This window comes from Atractosteus spatula, chromosome 4 (genome assembly GCF_055471065.1).
Source record: "Atractosteus spatula isolate fAtrSpa1 chromosome 4, fAtrSpa1.hap1, whole genome shotgun sequence".
NCBI classification, from domain to species: Eukaryota; Metazoa; Chordata; class Actinopteri; order Semionotiformes; family Lepisosteidae; genus Atractosteus; species Atractosteus spatula.
Window position 1 is genome coordinate 47,084,178 of NC_142709.1, and position 16,946 is coordinate 47,101,123.

General features: G+C 52.7%; 1 protein-coding gene across 4 annotated transcripts in view; it reads left to right on the plus strand.

Moving 5' to 3' along the window:
* LOC148836433 (amyloid-beta precursor protein-like) overlaps positions 1 to 16,503 on the plus strand; it is a 36,961-nt gene extending 20,458 nt beyond the window's left edge. The window contains exons 2-17 of one of the 4 annotated variants that reach the window (XM_088913873.1): positions 3,492 to 3,659; positions 3,796 to 3,925; positions 4,664 to 4,776; positions 4,915 to 5,102; positions 5,203 to 5,405; positions 6,003 to 6,170; positions 8,201 to 8,334; positions 8,442 to 8,516; positions 9,279 to 9,437; positions 9,546 to 9,674; positions 10,418 to 10,517; positions 11,188 to 11,406; positions 11,711 to 11,767; positions 12,415 to 12,515; positions 12,970 to 13,116; positions 13,245 to 16,503. In XM_088913873.1, the coding sequence (XP_088769999.1) occupies positions 3,492 to 3,659; positions 3,796 to 3,925; positions 4,664 to 4,776; positions 4,915 to 5,102; positions 5,203 to 5,405; positions 6,003 to 6,170; positions 8,201 to 8,334; positions 8,442 to 8,516; positions 9,279 to 9,437; positions 9,546 to 9,674; positions 10,418 to 10,517; positions 11,188 to 11,406; positions 11,711 to 11,767; positions 12,415 to 12,515; positions 12,970 to 13,116; positions 13,245 to 13,346 (2,193 nt within the window). In that variant the 3' untranslated portion in view covers positions 13,347 to 16,503. The remainder of the gene's footprint in view (positions 1 to 3,491; positions 3,660 to 3,795; positions 3,926 to 4,663; positions 4,777 to 4,914; positions 5,103 to 5,202; positions 5,406 to 6,002; positions 6,171 to 8,200; positions 8,335 to 8,441; positions 8,517 to 9,278; positions 9,438 to 9,545; positions 9,675 to 10,417; positions 10,518 to 11,187; positions 11,407 to 11,710; positions 11,768 to 12,414; positions 12,516 to 12,969; positions 13,117 to 13,244) is intronic. The other 3 variants (XM_088913875.1, XM_088913874.1, XM_088913876.1) reach the window with 3 other exon arrangements.
* The last annotated feature ends 443 nt before the right edge of the window (positions 16,504 to 16,946 follow it).

A 16,946-nucleotide genomic window follows, 5' to 3' on the forward strand; every position in this document is an offset into this window, starting at 1 on the left:
ATTGGTTTGTCTTTTCACCAGTGTTCCTCTAATATTAGGGGAGATTTTAAAGCCTTTCATACCCATATTGAACTCTGTACACGTGTATATCCAGTGCCTTCAGAGAGTATTCAGACCCCTCCACTTTTTCCACTCTTTGTTGTGTTGTAGACTTATTTCAAAATGGATTGAATTGATTCCTTTTTGCCATCAGTTGACACACAATACCCCATAAAGACAAAGCGAAAACAAGTTTTTAGGAAGTTTTGCAAATTTATTAAATATGTAAATGAGAGATTTCAGCTTTTTATAAATATATTCAGAGACTTGTCCTTAATTCCTCTAGCAGGGGTGGGGATTTTAAATTTCATAAAATATGAATAACCTGTTTCACCAGACTTTTCCTTACATTTACCATGTTAAACCACACATTTAATATTTTAATTTGACGTGTATATCAACCACTCCCAGTACACGTGTAGGACTAAAGCTCTTCCAGAAGGAAGTTTCCAAATCACGTGAATGGAGTGATTTTAGTCAAATGTGTCCTATAAACTGTCGGATCGATCACGATGAGCTGGAGAAAACCCACTAAGGTCTGGCACGGTTTCAGAATGAAAGGGGAGAAATCTGTTCACAGCACTGCTTAGAATCTGTAGGGTCAACGTTTGCAGCTCCACAGATAAATGACCCAGGATAAATGCCACTAATAGGGTTTTCGGGCACTTCAGTCTTGAGTTACCTGCTGCCGAATGTCAGCTCTGCAAAGCTAGGAAGAAATACCAGGCTGCAGAATTGCAGAATCAGGACACTCTGATAAATGGGGCTGTATCGACAGCATCGATTGTGGCAAACCTTTTGCACTTGCAAGCCATTGCTTGATACATAAAACAATATAATTTAAGTCGATCGCATTTTTTTTTTTTTGTTGGGATCAGGCGTGGTTTTCACATGCAAGTTTGAAAACACGGCAGGGAGTATAATGGACCGTTATACCGTTTACCGGATCAATTTGCTCCCGGCCCGCTCTGGAATAATGCATGAAGGTCTTGGTAAATGCCCCCTCTGCATTTTCAACCCGATCAATGAAACATAAAAACAAAGATGACAAAGCCCACCCTCAATCAGTATGTCAACCTGGCGCTCTGCCGCTCTGCGGATTTTAAACGCGCCACAGAAACTGTAGCGGCCTGGTTTGGTCACCTGAATACATGCGATACAAACAGACAGCGAAGCTTGCTGCAGGCCACCTTCACAGTTATCTGTGCACAACGGCTACAGCTGGCAGACATCCATAGCAAAGGAAGCGTGGGTGGCCAGTGTCATCGATTGTCACGACCACGTCGCGCACAGGAAAGTTGAGCTCCTTCCATCATGAGTTATTTTTGCCGTTTTGTCTGACGCATGTATTTTTCTTATTTGTTCAAGGGTTTGTTTCTGTGTTAAATGTATTGTCTCGTCTGCCTGCGAATTTCCCACCTAGAACAATAATGATAGTAAGAAAACTACTTCCTAACATGACCCACGTTAACTTGTACAGGTGAAATACAACAGAAAACTATTCAAAGCAGTTTACCTATTGGCATAATAGGCCTAAATAACGCCTTTAGTAAACCATATGTACTCTTCTCTTGTCTGAATTGAAACATATGGTGAGGCCCACACATTAACAGCAATAAATCCACCATATTTAGCACCTTTAAAACAATTTTGCTTTACTATAAAGCATTTTAAACTGATCTATGTGCACTTTATCATCATCAGACTGGTTACACTCCTATAAAGCTCTGCCCACTTAGAAAAAAAAATGGTGTAGTAAGTTGCAGAGAGCCGCGCGTCTTTAAATCGGAACGTCGCTTCAAAGTCAGGTCGTCTCTCCCTCCGTCGCACGGGTACAGATCTGTGCGGAGGTGACCGTGGAAATGTCTCTGGTGGCAAGGAAAGCTGACGCCCTCCTCTGTACATGTCCTCCTCCGTGTGCTGTGCTGTCAGGTTCACCTTTGTAGCTGGTTAGATTGGATCGCTTGGATTAGACTGTGGTCTTTAATGGGTTGTACACGGGAGTCGAGCTCAGGGTATGGCTCGGAGCTGCTCAGCATACCACCTAGACAATCATTTCAGGCATTTAAAGCTCCCATTCCTGAGGAATTTAACGACCCGCGCTGACTTCAATCTAGGAGACACAGTAGGGGGCCCCTGGGTCAACCAGCTCGTTCCATTCTGCCACTTCTCAGCTTCTAGTCCGTCTTGGTCCTGGTACGGAGTTTCCAGGCTGAACTGTGGAATTTCTCCAGCTTTTCTGTTTACCTCCCGCAGACGCGGATCAGGGTTTGCGGGCTGCTTTTTAAATCGTCTTTTTGTGCCAAGGTCAGCGTGTTCTTGGCACACTTTTGAAGCTGCGTCGCACCCTGTGCCATTGCAAGCGGCAGACGCAGAGCCGTTGTAGCGAAGTCCGTTTGTCCAAATGGCACGAATCACGTAACAGAAAATGTTTCGTAGTTTTCAGAAGCAGCTAATATTAATATTTTCACTATTCAGCACTTGGAATAGTAATCACTGTAGTTTGTTTATGCACATGAGGGTACTAACGCATAACAACAGTGCCTGCGAAAGAATGCTTATCTCTCGTGAAGCTCGGTGATATGCAGGTTAGGGGAGGGAGTGACGCACAAACTACAAACAAAATCAAGGGCAAATAAAGGCTTGGAAATTAAAAAAATAAATAAAACAATGGACAATTTACAGTCGCACAGATCACGGCGTTTCAACTGTTGTTGTGCGTCTGTGCTGCGGCACTGTGCTGCCTCCAGACCTGTGCAGTGGTCTTGTAAATCATAGCAGAAGAGGACGGGGGGGGGGTTCGCGGGGTCAGGTTCGAGCCTGCTGTGGCACCGTGCCATTTGCTGACAGCCGCAGAACGGCCTGGTGTGTCGTTTTACAAACGAGAGCGGTGATCTTCACCCCTGGGACTGGAGTGGCGCAGTCCGGCAGGTCTTAGACGAGTGCTGAGTGCACTACTTGGAAGCTGCTGTGATTAAGACCAATCAATAAGAACATAAGTGGACTAAAAAAATGGCAGCTCGGTGGTGGATAGCGTCTGTCTTGCAGAACTGGGGCCCTGGGTTCAGTTCCTGAGGTGCTGTCTGTGTGGAGTTCGCATGTTCTCCCTGTATTCACTCGAGTGTCCGTCACGTGTTCTTCCACAGTCCAAAGGGATACTTGTAGGTTAATTAGTTTCTGGTAATAATGGCCCAGGTGTGAGTGGTCTTGCAGTAGACTGGCGTCCTGTCCAGGGTGTACCCTGTCTTGTGCCCGTTGTTTGCCCAGGTAGGCTTCAGCTTCCCTGTGACCCTGGATTGGATAAAGCGCTTAGAACATGGATGGAGGGACTATCAACAAGAGAGCCGTGTGGTTCTCCAGAATCAGGATACTCTCGATGATGAGATCTTCACTGAGAAATGGCATACACCTCAGTAGCATGTCTAAAGGGACTTTCTTTCTCTCTCTCTCAGGTGCCCACGGATGGCTCAGTGGGCCTCCTTGCCGAGCCCCAGGTGGCCATGTTCTGTGGGAAACTCAACATGCACATCAACGTCCAGACAGGCAAGTGGGAGACCGACCCCAGTGGCACCAAGAGCTGCATTGGCACCAAGGAGGGCATCCTGCAGTACTGCCAGGAGGTAAGGAATCCCGAGAGTGGAGGGCAACCCGCAATACTGGCAGAAAGAGAGAGCACGAGAGGCACCACACACGCACACGCACGACCTCCATACCTCCACCTCCCTTCCTGACCTCACTGTTTGCCCCTCTCTCCAGGTGTACCCAGAGCTCCAGATCACCAACGTAGTAGAAGCCAACCAGCCCGTCAGCATCCAGAACTGGTGCAAGAAAGGCCGCAAGCAGTGCCGCAGCCACCTGCACATCGTGGTGCCCTACCGCTGCCTGGGTATGGATCAGGGTCAACCTGTCCGTGTGGATCACGTTGGGCTGGATTGTCATCACCACACATGCTGCAGATGTTACAGCAGACACCTCAGCAGGGCAGAGGTCTTGCCACAAATCTGGAAGCTTGTCGATCCAGTCCCAGATGGGGACTGTGCTGTTGTAGCCTTGAGCCAGGAGCTCCAGTTGGATTGCTCCACTGTAATGGGTTCAAAGGCATCCTTTACTTTAAACACAAATGCTAATTTGCCCCATGATAATAGTCATTCTGATTGTTGTGCGTCCAAGTTTAGCAGTCGGTCTGTCAGAGATCTTTTGTGTTTATAAAGATCTAAAAAACATGCTCAGCTGGGTCATCAGTTGGGAACCTAGCGAGAGAGCTGATGGAGGGGTTTTAGGGAATTGTAAAACCTCTGACTTGCCTGATTGTGTGAGCAGTCAAAGCTCATCAGTGTAGGTGTAGTTTGAACCTATTTGTCTTTGTATACTCTTAACCTGTACGTTTGTATCTGTCTGAAATTGTGTGCACAGTATTAACCCATCTTCTTTGTTATTTTTCGGTGTGAGTTGTTTTGTGCTGTTAATCTGTCTCAGTAGTACCAGCCTCTATTGTCTGGTAGCCGGCATTGTTAATGTCTGCGTTTGCAGTATCAGCCTTTTTGATTGTGTACTCGCTGTTTTCTTTTGTCTGGCTCTGCATTCACAGCGTGCCTGCGTCTGACTCTGTGTTTTGTTTCTGCAGTGGGGGAGTTTGTGAGCGATGCTTTACTGGTCCCAGACAAGTGTAAGTTCCTGCACCAGGAGCGTATGGACATGTGTGAGAGCCACCTGCACTGGCACACAGTGGCCAAGGAGGTGAGGACACAGAGCCATACATTACCGCTATCAGTAGACACACGGTGCAGTGACTCTCTATCAGATCGTTCACCTGTTCTCTATCTTCCCCCTCTTCCTCCTCTCTCTCTCTCTCTCTCTCTCTCTCTCACCGTGCAGTCCTGTGGCGATCGCTCCATGAATCTCCATGACTATGGGATGCTGTTGCCGTGTGGCATAGACCGTTTCCGCGGTGTCGAGTTTGTGTGCTGCCCCTCGGAGGCGGAGCGGGACGACAGCGCCCAGTTGGAGGAGGACGACTCCGACGTGTGGTGGGGCGGCGCCGACGCGGACTACACCGACAACAGGTACTGTCGTGCCCCCCGATCCTGTCGGCCGCTGCTACACCAGCCCCGTCCCGGCTGCTAATTTCCCTCTCTCGCCTCGTTCAATCTCTCTCTCTGTCAGCGAGCCCCAGGAGGCAGGGCCAGGGGATAGGGAGGAGGTGGAGACCGCCCTAGGGGAGGACGACGAGGACGTCAACGACGAAGAGAACATAGACGACGACGAGGACGATGCCGAGGAGCCCGAGGCCAGCGAACGCACCACCAATGTCGCCATGACCACCACCACCACCACAACCACTGAGTCGGTAGAGGAAGTAGTCCGAGGTAAGTTGAAAATGAAAAACAGGAAGTACACCGAATGAGATTGTGCAGGAGAGCTTCCTATTGGTTAATTGTGGGAGAGGTGTGGGGTGACAGGTCTGCTGTCAGTGTGAGTATGACGCCTACAGCAGACTCTGGAATAAGCACCGCTCCAGGCGGATGGTAATAACAGGCCTGGAGCATGACATTCCCAAAGTGCATTGTGGGAAAAGAGGAAGAGGAAGGACAAGTGAGTATTTCCAGATCCTGGTCTTCTCGTTCTCCCGTTCACAGTGGATCTGTCGTCATGTTAGGGAGAAGTCCTAATATACAGATGGAAATTGAAAGGTAGACCTTGATGAGCAGCACAGGGGGCCGTACAGACAAAAGCGTGTTTTCACATCACAACCCCCGGTGTCTCTTGGCGCGCAGAGCGCTCTTGCGCTGCCCCGGGTGGTGCGGTACTTAGCGGAAGAGGGGTGACGGACGCCCCCCCCCCCCCCCCCCCCCCAACGAGGAGAGCCGAAGGTCTCAAGGAGCAGCCGGGAGAATTTCCCGTCCTGTCCTGCGGCCTGCGCAGGGAGTCTCAGCCTGTCTGTCCCCCTCCTCCCCCCCTGGCAGAGGTGTGCTCGGAGGAGGCGGAGACGGGCCCGTGCCGCGCCATGCTGCCGCGCTGGTACTTCGACAGCAGCGAGGGCCGCTGCGCGCAGTTCATCTACGGGGGCTGCGGCGGCAACCGCAACAACTTCGAGTCGGAGGACTACTGCCTGTCCGTGTGCGGCAGCGTGCGTAAGTTCGCTGAGCCGGGGGCGCCGGAGCGCTGCCCTCTCTCTGCCCCCCCTCTCCCCGCCGCGGGGTGTGGGGGTGGGGGCGGTGCGGCCCCTGTGTCACCGGGCGCTCTGCTGTGTCACTAACCGGCTGCGGGCCCCTCAGTCCAGTCCGTGTGCCGGGGTCCGCGTGTGAATTAACTGGCCGTGGGCGCCCTGCATGCGCGTGCGTGTGTGTGTCCTGACCTGCTGCGCTCGGTCCTCTCTCGCCCTGCTGTCTGTAGTGTGTAGCTGCGTCGTGTCTCTGGGTCGCTGGGCTGGGGGTGGGGTCATCACACACCACTGCAGATTCTCCAAAACAAACAAGGCGAGACTTAGTCAGCGTTTTTTTTTCTTTCTTGGCGACCCGTATGGAAAAGTGCCGCGATGCGTGGGGAGACGTGGCTGTGGGGCCCTGTCCCGCTTTCTGATAAGATCGCTTTATTGGTCATATACAATTTCTTGTATTTGTCTTTTCGCATACCCCAACTTGCTTTCCATGAGACACACAGACAGGGACAGAAGCTTGGGGGGTTTTTATACGCCGCCCCTGGAGTAGTTGGGGTTAAGGGCCTTGCTCAGGGGCCCAACAGAATAGGATTCCTCTGCCAGCCGCGGGATACAAACCGGCAACCTTCCAGCCACAGGCACAGATCCTTAACCACAGAGACACTGCACTGCCTCTAGTCTGATGACTCTCCACAGCCTGGGATCTGGCCTGAGCTGGGCTGGAGAGGCAGAAGACTGTAGCTGCTCAGATCGCTCCCTCTGGCGCTTGAAGGCAACATAGAGACAGGACAGGTTCAGTCATCCTCATCTTCACTGGCATTTCGCATCAGTCGCTCTCCCATGAAGGAAATGAATGTCAGTCCAGCATCAGCACCTGTTTTATCTGACGTATATGAAATACTCCGGGGTGAATAGTCATGTGGGGTTATCGTTGTGCTCATATGCTACACTTCTGTACCACCAGCAGCTTGTAATTAGTCCTCCTCGTTCTCAATTAAAGCTGTCGCAGAGGCGACAGAAGCCTAATGAATTTTGAACACGGGTGGTGCAGAAATAAGGTACATTATACACTTGGGATGCCTGCCGTGAAGGCCATGTTTCCAAGTATGGGAAATGTATTATTTTAGTTCCCCAGTATCATTTCCAATGTGCAGTGTGTAATAGTGTGGGATCAGCTGTTATCTGCAGTTGAATCAGGCGTGCAGTGAGGTGACTCGGTATTGCGTTGAAACTCTTCAGTTTTTTGTGAACTTGTATCGCAGAAGTGGCTTCTCTATAAAGCGAGCTGCTCTGGACACTGTCAGCTAGACATGAATATACATGCACGTTGCTGTAGTGACCCAGTCAACAGGGGGTATCGGAGGGCAGTTACCCTTCATCACTGCCTTCAGTATTCAGCCAGAGTTACACCACTTCACCAACCTCTCAAAACACACAGGCCCCCAACCCAGAAAGTTTAACCAGTCTGCTGCACTAACAATCTGTTGCATGATTCTGAAGCCACTTGTCTGTTTCTAATCTCCGACAGGCAGGGCAGCCTACTAATAGCTGAGCTGTGTTCCTCTGAGTGTTTGTGGGCAGAGATATTGGCACTTGGGAGAGGAGTTAGGAGAGGAAGTTAGGTGTTTTCTAGTCATAATAGCCCAAGGACTGGGAGAGAGAGGGAGGTAGTGTGGGCTAGTGGTTAGAGTTGAGGCACTGGGAGAGAGAGAGGGAGGCAGTGTGGGCTAATGGTTAGAGCTGAGGCACTGGGAGAGAGAGAGGGGCAGTGTGGGCTAGTGGTTAGAGCTGAGACACTGGGAGAGAGAGAGGGAGGCAGTGTGGGCTAGTGGTTAGAGCTGAGGCACTGGGAGAGAGAGGGAGGCAGTGTGGGCTAGTGGTTAGAGCTGAGGCACTGGGAGAGAGAGAGGGAGGCACTGTGGACTAGTGGTTAGAAGGGAGACCTTATTGGAAACCTTAATTGAATTAACTCATCTGTTCCTCTTCCCTCTTGCCCACTCGCAGTGCCCACTACTGCCCCCAGCCCACCAGATGCAGTGGACCGTTACCTGGAGACCCCTGGCGATGAGAACGAACACGCCCACTTCCAGAAGGCCAAGGAGAGCCTGGAGGCCAAACACAGGGAGAGGATGTCACAGGTCCGAGAGGGGGGGATATTTGTGGGGGGGGGGGGGTGAGTGTTACAATTTGTGTGTGCCCCCCCCACTGTGCTTGCTATAGCTCTCGTCCTCTCTGTGCCCTCCAGGTGATGCGGGAGTGGGAGGAGGCTGAGCGACAGGCCAAGAATCTGCCCAGGGCCGACAAGAAAGCGGTCATCCAGGTGAGACTCGCTCTGTGTTGGCACTGTACACAGTTCACCTCTCTCTTTCCGCCTGCTGGGTGGAGCACTGAGTCCTGGTTGATCAGTACTGCCACTGCATGTGTCCCCTTCAGCAAAATTTACCCCTCGGCTGTTCCAGTCCCCCCAGCAGTATAAACGGGTACAGCATTGCTGAGGGGACGCCACGCCCAGCGCAGGGGTACGCATCTCAGGGGGCTCATCTGCCCACTGACGGCTTGTTGCTATGGAATCATGTCTGATGCTGTTGTGAAGCCTGGACTTGACTACAGCTGCGCTAAACAGACTGCACCTGAGCTGTACTCACTATAAAGGAACAAGTAATAGGTTCATTCCATGCTGAAAAGAGAAGAAAGAAAACACAATGTTTCGGCCGTGGAGCCTTCTTTAGGTGTGAGCCTATGCATGCTGACGCAGCTACCCAACTGAACTCACACTATAGATACTGCCCGTCCCACTACTGGACTCAGACTGCACTCTGTGCTTCCAGTATACTCATTCTTTACTCACATTTTACTGTACTCGTATGACTTGCACACTGTTCTCACTTGTGCTGCTCACACCTTACTCACTCTGTACCCAGACTTTCCTCGTACCATACATGAGAGCTTCTCAAGACTCCTGTGCTCGCGGGTGTTTTCTTTAACTGAGCTTCATAAATGATTCGGAAGCTTTGATCCCAAGAACGGTGTGATGTGGTGGTCTTCTTCACCGCCCCTCTCTCCCCACGTCTCGCCCCCTCAGCATTTCCAGGAGAAGGTGGAGTCTCTGGAGCAGGAGGCGGCCAGCGAGCGCCAGCAGCTGGTGGAGACGCACATGGCCCGGGTGGAGGCCCTGCTGAACGACCGGCGCCGGCTGGCCCTGGAGAACTACCTCACCGCCCTGCAGGCCGACCCGCCCAAGGTAGCCGCTCTGTCGCTGGGCCGGCCCTCCGAGGGGGCGCCCGCAGGTCTGTCCCGCCCCCCCGCGTGCTCTCACCGCGCTCTCTCCTCCCTCCCCCCCCACCTCCAGCCACGCCACGTGTTCAGCCTGTTGAAGAAGTACGTGCGGGCCGAGCAGAAGGACAGACAGCACACTCTGAAGCACTTCGAGCACGTCCGCATGGTGGATCCCAAGAAGGCTGCACAGATCAGACCCCAGGTACTTGGCCCTCTCCCTGCCAGTTTCTCCCTTGGGTCGTTTTCATGGCTGTGCAGTAGCAGTCTGTCTTCCAGTCACACCCCCCTCCATTCGTATAGGCTTGGGCTGGGTCTGACCCATTTAACACAAGCATGGCCCCCCCACTTGTTGACCTGCAGGAAAGGAAAGTTACGCCCCTCTTCACAGAGCTAATCTAAAAGATACAAGAGAGACAGAAGAGTGATAAGATCAGATCACTTTATTAGCCATATACAATTTCTTGTATTAGGAATTTGTCTATTCACATACCCCAGCTTGTTCTCCATGAGACACACAGACAGGGAGAGAGAAGCCTGGGGTCAGAGCGCAGGGTCAGCCATTTATACGGCGCCCCTGGAGCAGCTGGGGTTAAGGGGCCCAGCGGAGTAGAATTCCTCTGCTGGCTGCGGGATTTGAATCGGCAACCTTCCAGCCACAGGTGCGGATCCTTAGCCACAGTGCCACCGCTCCGCCCAAAAGGAAGTTGTGGTCGACGAGGGTGGGATTCGAACCCACATGGGCAGAGCGCAATGGATTAGCAGTCCATCGCCTGAACCCCTCGACCACCTCGTCACTGGCGACGGGAGACCCAGCCGAGCTGTGCCTCTCCTGTTGTGATGTCCTCAGATACAGTCTTGGCCAGGCTTTCGCGCCGAGCCGAGGGGAGTCGGGTTCCCTCTGCCTGACGGTCTGTCTCTCCCCCCCCTCCCCCGGGCTGGGTGCAGGTGCTGACTCACCTGCGGGTGATCGAGGAGAGGATGAACCAGAGCCTGGGGCTGCTGTACAAGGTGCCGGGCATTGCAGAGGACATCCAGGAGCAAGTGGGTGAGTCTGCGCACTCTTGTCCTCTGCCTTCAGCTCTCTTCGGCCAGATTTCGCACTCTTCTTATCTAGATCTCTTCCCGTCCTCATCTCTTCCTCTCGCCCTCTCCCTGTCTGGGCCTTTCCCTCCATCTGACTGGATCTCTCTCTCTTTCGTGTATTCCTTTCGTACACGCATGATTGCATTGCCAAACCTGCTGCAAAATGGATCTCTAGCAGAAAATAGCAGCTTTACCTGCTGTAGCCTCAGTTTGTCGGATCTCAGATGCCAGGCAAGGCTGCGCCTGGTCAGTACTAGGATGGGAGACCTTTGAGGAAAACTAGATTGCTGCTGTAAGTGATATTGGTGGACCAGTAGGTGGCGATCTCCCCTCTGGACCGGGATTTCCAGACCTGTACCCTGTACCCTGTATGGTGATATAGAGTGCTGTGCTTCGGATGACACATTAAATCAGACTCTTAATGTTAAATTTAGTGATGTGGGTCTCCTCCTAAATTTAAAGCACCCTGCAGTGAAAAGTGCTGTATAGAGGCCTCCAATTGATTACCGTCCTTCTTTCATTTCCCATGCAATCGCCCCTTCCTTCCGTTTTTGGCGCCGGCGCGTGACCTCCCCTCTTCCTGTCGCTGCCCCGGCCCTCTCCCTGGTCTCTCCTCCCTGCCCCGCTCTCAGACGACCTGGTCCAGAAGGAGCAGGTGGAGGTGGCGGAGCAGCTGTCCTCCCTGCAGAGCGAGGGCCGGGTGAGCTACGGGAACGACGCCCTGATGCCCTCGCTGTCCATCAGCACCTCCCCCCTGGACCTGCTGCCCCCCGAGGAAGGGGGCATCGGGCGCGAGGGCCTGGGCTACATCCACCCCGCTGGCTTTGGACCTGCCAACACCCAGAACCAGGGTAAGTACCCTGCAGGAAACACAGAGTCCTGCCTGGCTGGTGAGCGATTGGACCACTAGAATCCAGGTCTGTGTGAGTGTGAGTTGAACTCAACGTTTTTGAACCCTCGACTGGCATGCTGCCCTTGTCTCTCGGTGTGTCCCGTGACAATGTGACAGTCTAGGTTTCATTGTGAGCAGCGCTGTGTTTTCTGAGCCCATTGTACAACGCTTTCAGCTCTTTGAATAAATCCTCGCTGCCTTCCCTGCTGCTCTTCAGCACGCTTAACTAACCTGTCCGATCCCCCTCCTCCCCTCTTTCTCAGTCGAGCCTGTTGATGTCCGTCCTGCCCCCGCTGACAGAGGACTTCCCACACGGCCAGGTACTGCCTGCTCCTGTCTCGCCCCCCCCTGCTTATCAGTTTCCTGTCATGCTCTCTTGGGCTCAGGGGGACACCTCTCCTGTCTCTCTCTCTCTCCTCTCTCCTGGGATTAGTGGGCATCGCTCCTACCTCTCTCCCTTTTCTCTTAGACTCAGTGCGTCTCTTCTGTCTCTCTCGGGCTTAGTGGAACCCCTCTCACTCCCCTTTCTCTTTCTCGCGCTCAGTGGGAACGTCTCTTTCTCACGCTCAGTGGGAACGTCTCTTTCTCGTGCTCAGTGGGAACCTCTCTTTCTCCTGTCTCGGGTTCAGTAGGAACCCCTCTCTCTCTCGGGCTCAGTGGGAACCCCTCTCTCTCTCCTCTCTCTCTCTCGGGCTCAGTGGGAACCCCTCTCTCTCTCCTCTCTCTCTCTCGGGCTCAGTGGGAACCCCTCTCTCTCTCTCTAGGGCTCAGTGGGAACCCCTCTCTCTCTCCTCTCTCTCTCTCGGGCCCAGTGGGAACCCCTCTCTCTCTCTCTAGGGCCCAGTGGGAACCCCTCTCTCTCTCTCGGGCCCAGTGGGAACCCCTCTCTCTCTCTCTCGGGCCCAGTGGGAACCCCTCTCTCTCTCGGGCTCAATGGGAACCCCTCTCTCTCCTCCCTCTTCCCCAGGGTCAGGGCTGCCAGGAGTGAAGATCGGGGAGGTGCCGGAGATGCGGATAGAAACAGAAGAGAGACACAGCACCGGATACGAAGTGCGTCACCAGAAGCTGGTGAGTGCAGTACAGACGCACACACTGCCATTACCCATCAGCACCTAGGCTGCATGATGAGGCCAGATTGCAGGGGTGCAGCCAGGCATGGAGAACAGGCCAGGAGAGTCTGACTGCTGTGTGTGAAGAGCCGGACCCCCCTCCACCTCTCTCGCCTCCAAAGGCATCCTAACATCATTTGATCACAGTCACTCCCAGTCTGTGTGCGAGAGTAGCCCAGTATTACTGGAGCTAGACAGTCTGCTTCCTGATTGGTTCGTGAGGCAAGGGGAGTTCTACAGCCCTGGTTGCTAGGGAGAGTTGTCACGGCAACTGTGGCCCACTAAGACACCCTCATCCCACTGTGTGCTCTTCCTTGCTCGGCGCAGTCGTAACGTACTCTGCTGTGCTCTTTCAGCGGTGTCTCCACGAGCTGTGTGCATTCATGTCCGATCTCTCACTCTGCCTCTCCCAGGTGTTCTTCGCTGAGGACGTGGGCTCCAACAAGGGTGCGATCATTGGCCTGATGGTGGGAGGCGTTGTCATCGCGACTGTGATCGTCATCACTCTGGTGATGCTGAGGAAGAAGCAGTACACCTCCATCCACCACGGGGTTGTAGAGGTGAGGGAGTGAGCTCTAGCCTGTACCTGGTGTTGCCCTGTGATCAGGCCTTTGCGATGTTGACATCTGAGACATCAGAGGGGCAGTCTGAGTCAAGCTCTGCTTTTCCTGTCCTCCTACCGTCTCAGGTGGATGCTGCAGTAACCCCCGAGGAGCGCCACCTCTCCAAGATGCAGCAGAACGGCTACGAGAATCCCACCTACAAGTTCTTTGAGCAGATGCAGAACTGAGGCCATCTCTCGAGCCCTCCTCTCGCCTCTATGTGACCCCCTGATGCCCTGCACTGGGCAGAGGGGGACCTCTTCCCCTTTCCCGATGCCCTAATCCCCCTTCCCGCTTGAATATCCTAATTATCCTCCTCTCCCTCTAGCCCCCAGCCTTCCTCTTCCCCCGACCCCCAGACTGACCTCTGTGTGCAGGGCAGCGTGGGCAGCTCTGGCTCACAGCACACTCACTGTGGCCGAACTGTCCTGGAGTCCGCCAGCGTCAGCCAGCCGCACCGTTAGTCAATCGGTCAGTATCGGCCACCCGTGAGCTGGCTGACCTTGCAGTGCGTCAGTCGGACTGTTCCCCCTCTCTCCTCTGACAGAGGCTCGACTACCCCGTTGTCCGGGGGGCATGGCTTCCCAGCTGCACGTCTGTGGTGATTGGATGGGTTCCGAGAGGCTCTTCTGATAGGCCGGTGCCTCCTCCCCCCCACAGCAGCAGACCACTCCCTATCCTCCTTGTCTCTATGGAGATGTGTCACAGAAACGTCCCTGCCAACGCAGCGGCTTCTCAGGCCTGTCCAATCGCAGCAGCCTCGCGGTTCTAAAGCCACGCCCATCCGCCCACCCCCCTCCCCCCTCCTCCACCACCCACAGGGGTGCGCCAGTTCTGTGGCAGTGAGTGCGTCTCTGCGTCAGGGCTTGTGTAGTCCACACTGGCCTGTCCAGCCTGGCCTGGCACTCTGGGGGGAAAGGTCAGGGGTTGGTCAGAAACACTCATTAGCACTACAGCCTCTCTACCTGTTCCCTCTCCTGCCCCATTTCCCTCTCCCTCCCTCTCTCTTGTCCTTCTCTTGGTGACAGCTGTGCTGTATTCGACCATGCAAGGTTCTCAATGGAAAAAAAAGTAATGTACTCTTCAACGAGCTTTTTATTTTGTTAATGTTGGTTTGTTTTTCCAAAAAAATAAAAATGAAAAAAACAAACAGGAAAAAAAAAACACTGAAAGTAAAAAAGAGAATCCAAACTGAATGTTTTTTATTTGTGTGTAAACGTATTAAATTAATGACCGAGGCTAGCTGTAACTATTTAGTGCATGTCAGAAAAAAAATACTGATAAAACGGTTTTTGTTCTGCTCTCTGGACTCGTACTTTCTCCTGTATAGACTGTGTACTTTTAGCAGGATCGTAAAGCTAGTTATCTTCTTGTGATCACGTGATTTCAACCAATTCTGAATCCAGTCCGCTGTTGTTTCCATGGAGACGTGCTTTAAGAAATCAGCGCATCGTGATTTTGTTTTTTCTATGCAGGAGCCCCCCCTGCTGGCCAGAGCTGGTATCGTACAGGAGGCGGGGCCGTGGGGGGGTAAACCTAGACTAGCTGTGTGTCTCATTATCTGAATGATTTTGTTGGCTTACTATGCATTCTCTGAGAGATTATCATTTAGGGGATCTTTTATTTTCATTTTGTTTTGGCAAGGGGGTGGGATTTGTGAGTGTCGGGGTGGGGGAATTGTCCAGTTTACATTCTCCATCCTAGTTGTCTCTGTCTTTGTGCATTTCACACTAATGTAAAGAGAAAAAAAAGAGGAAGATGTCCTTCTTCTGATTTTCCTCCCTTTGTCTTTTCTTCCTCTCTCTCCGTGTCTGTGATATCGACAAGTATTTGGGGTGGGTGGGAGGAGTGAGGGAGTTCTGATGGGAAAGAGGCCCTATTTCCCCCTCCTCCTCCTGTCTCACTCTCTCTTCTGCTGCCCCCCCTCTCTACCTGTGTTCTTTACCCCCACCCAGAGGTCAGTCTAGCCCAGCCCCTGCCCCGCAACCTGGGACCCCCCATGACCAGGACTGGAGTACTGGGGCCACCTCGTGTCTCCCTCCCCCCCATGCTATCAGAGGGTGTAGACAAGCTGTGTCTTGATCTTTCTGCTGTTGCTCCACACCCCACACCCCTGTAGGCAGCAAGGTGTCTGTTGGGAAGTCTAGGTGCGAAAATGGCTCACCCTCTGGCGTGGGTGGGTGGTGGGGGGGGCTCGTCTCGAACGACCTCAGCCCTCAGTCCAGCACCTTTGTGGCAGGACATGCATTGTGGGCCTGTTGGAAAAACTGGGGGTGTGGCAGTTCTGTGAAGTGAGGACTTTACAGGTAGTTTTAAGGTGCATGCAGGGCGACGACGTGGCCGTGTTGGGTGTGAAGGAGTTGGTTGCAGTGGTCGTGCAAAGCAGGGGTGCATCAAGCCTAGTGTGTGTTTGAGAGGGGAGACTTCTGTCTGCCCCAGGCGTCAGTGGAGGGCTGTGTTACGCTGGGGATGAGTTGGGTTCAGGTTTGGTGTGGCTCAGACAAATGCAGGGGTGTAAGGCAAGTGAGGCAGCAAGTTCAAGTGCTCCCTGAACAATAATTGGATGGGAGGCCAGTGACCACCCCTCTGATCCCTAACCTTCCCTCTCCCTCTCTGCCCCTCAAGGCCCTCATGGGGTTAATTGGACTGCTTATCAGGACATAACTCGGAACAACTGAAATACTGTTGTCCAGGCTCGAGAACCTTTTGTAATAGCTACTTCCATCGGGAATGGAGCATGTTATGTTTTTTCATCATCAGTGCTAAAACAAAATGGCAGAAGGAAGATATGGCTTCGGCTCGGTGGAGCCGCTAACTAGAGCGAGTTCAAGCTCGTGTAGAGTTTTAAGCAGGAATTATAAAGGCCAGAAGACCCTGCCGTCCTCCTCAGATGGAACTTATCAGCTGTCTGCTCGGGTTGTAGGTACCTTGGAGTGGGCGTATCCCCTTCCAGTCTGGGATCCAATCAGAAGCCGAAGCCCCACCCTCATGTGTGATTTGACCCTCAGCAGTGGGTGGGGTCTTTTGGCACAGCCTTTCAGGCCTGTCCCAAAGCACATGGGGAGGGAATTGCAGAAAGTGGCAATATACTCATAGGATTCACCTGCACTGTGTGGATTGCAGAGGCTTGTGTTTTGATGCTTCAGTCATTCTTGATGATGAATTGTGGTGACTTACTCCCCTCTCCTGTGGTGCGAGACATCCATGGGTGGGGAAGAGGGTGCAGGGAGCAGAAGGGAGTGGAGACAGTAGGGTCTTCTCTGTATCTCTGTGTGATTGTACAAACATTGCTTTGACTGGGAAAGCTTTCTACACTGTATTACATAAATAAACTTCAAAAATACACTGTCCTGTGCTCTGGGTCTTCTGTGGATGTCTGTGGTACACGTGTGTGCTGTTGTGGTGTGTGTGTGTTACAGCACGTCTGCGTTTTTTTTGCATTCCTGTTGGTGTTTGGCAGTGGAAGTTGGATAAAATTGAGCGATTAGTGCCGCCACCACCACACTCCACCTTAATCACTTGAAAGGGTGAAGGAAAAGCTGCCAGAAACAAAATGCAGGATTTTTATTTCTGCAGTATTGGGGGGGGGGGGGGGTGAGTGGTTAAGTATGTTCTCCCCTCCCTGCGAGGGAAGTGGACACGGGTGTTGTACTCTTGAAAGAATGTAGTTAAAGCTGGCTCTAAACAATAGGGTGCTAACGTTTTGTAAACAGAGAATCACTGTAACTAATAAAAGCATCAGTAGTAAGGCGTTGCAGTGCAAACTGGGGTTGGGCAGCCAGGCTCCC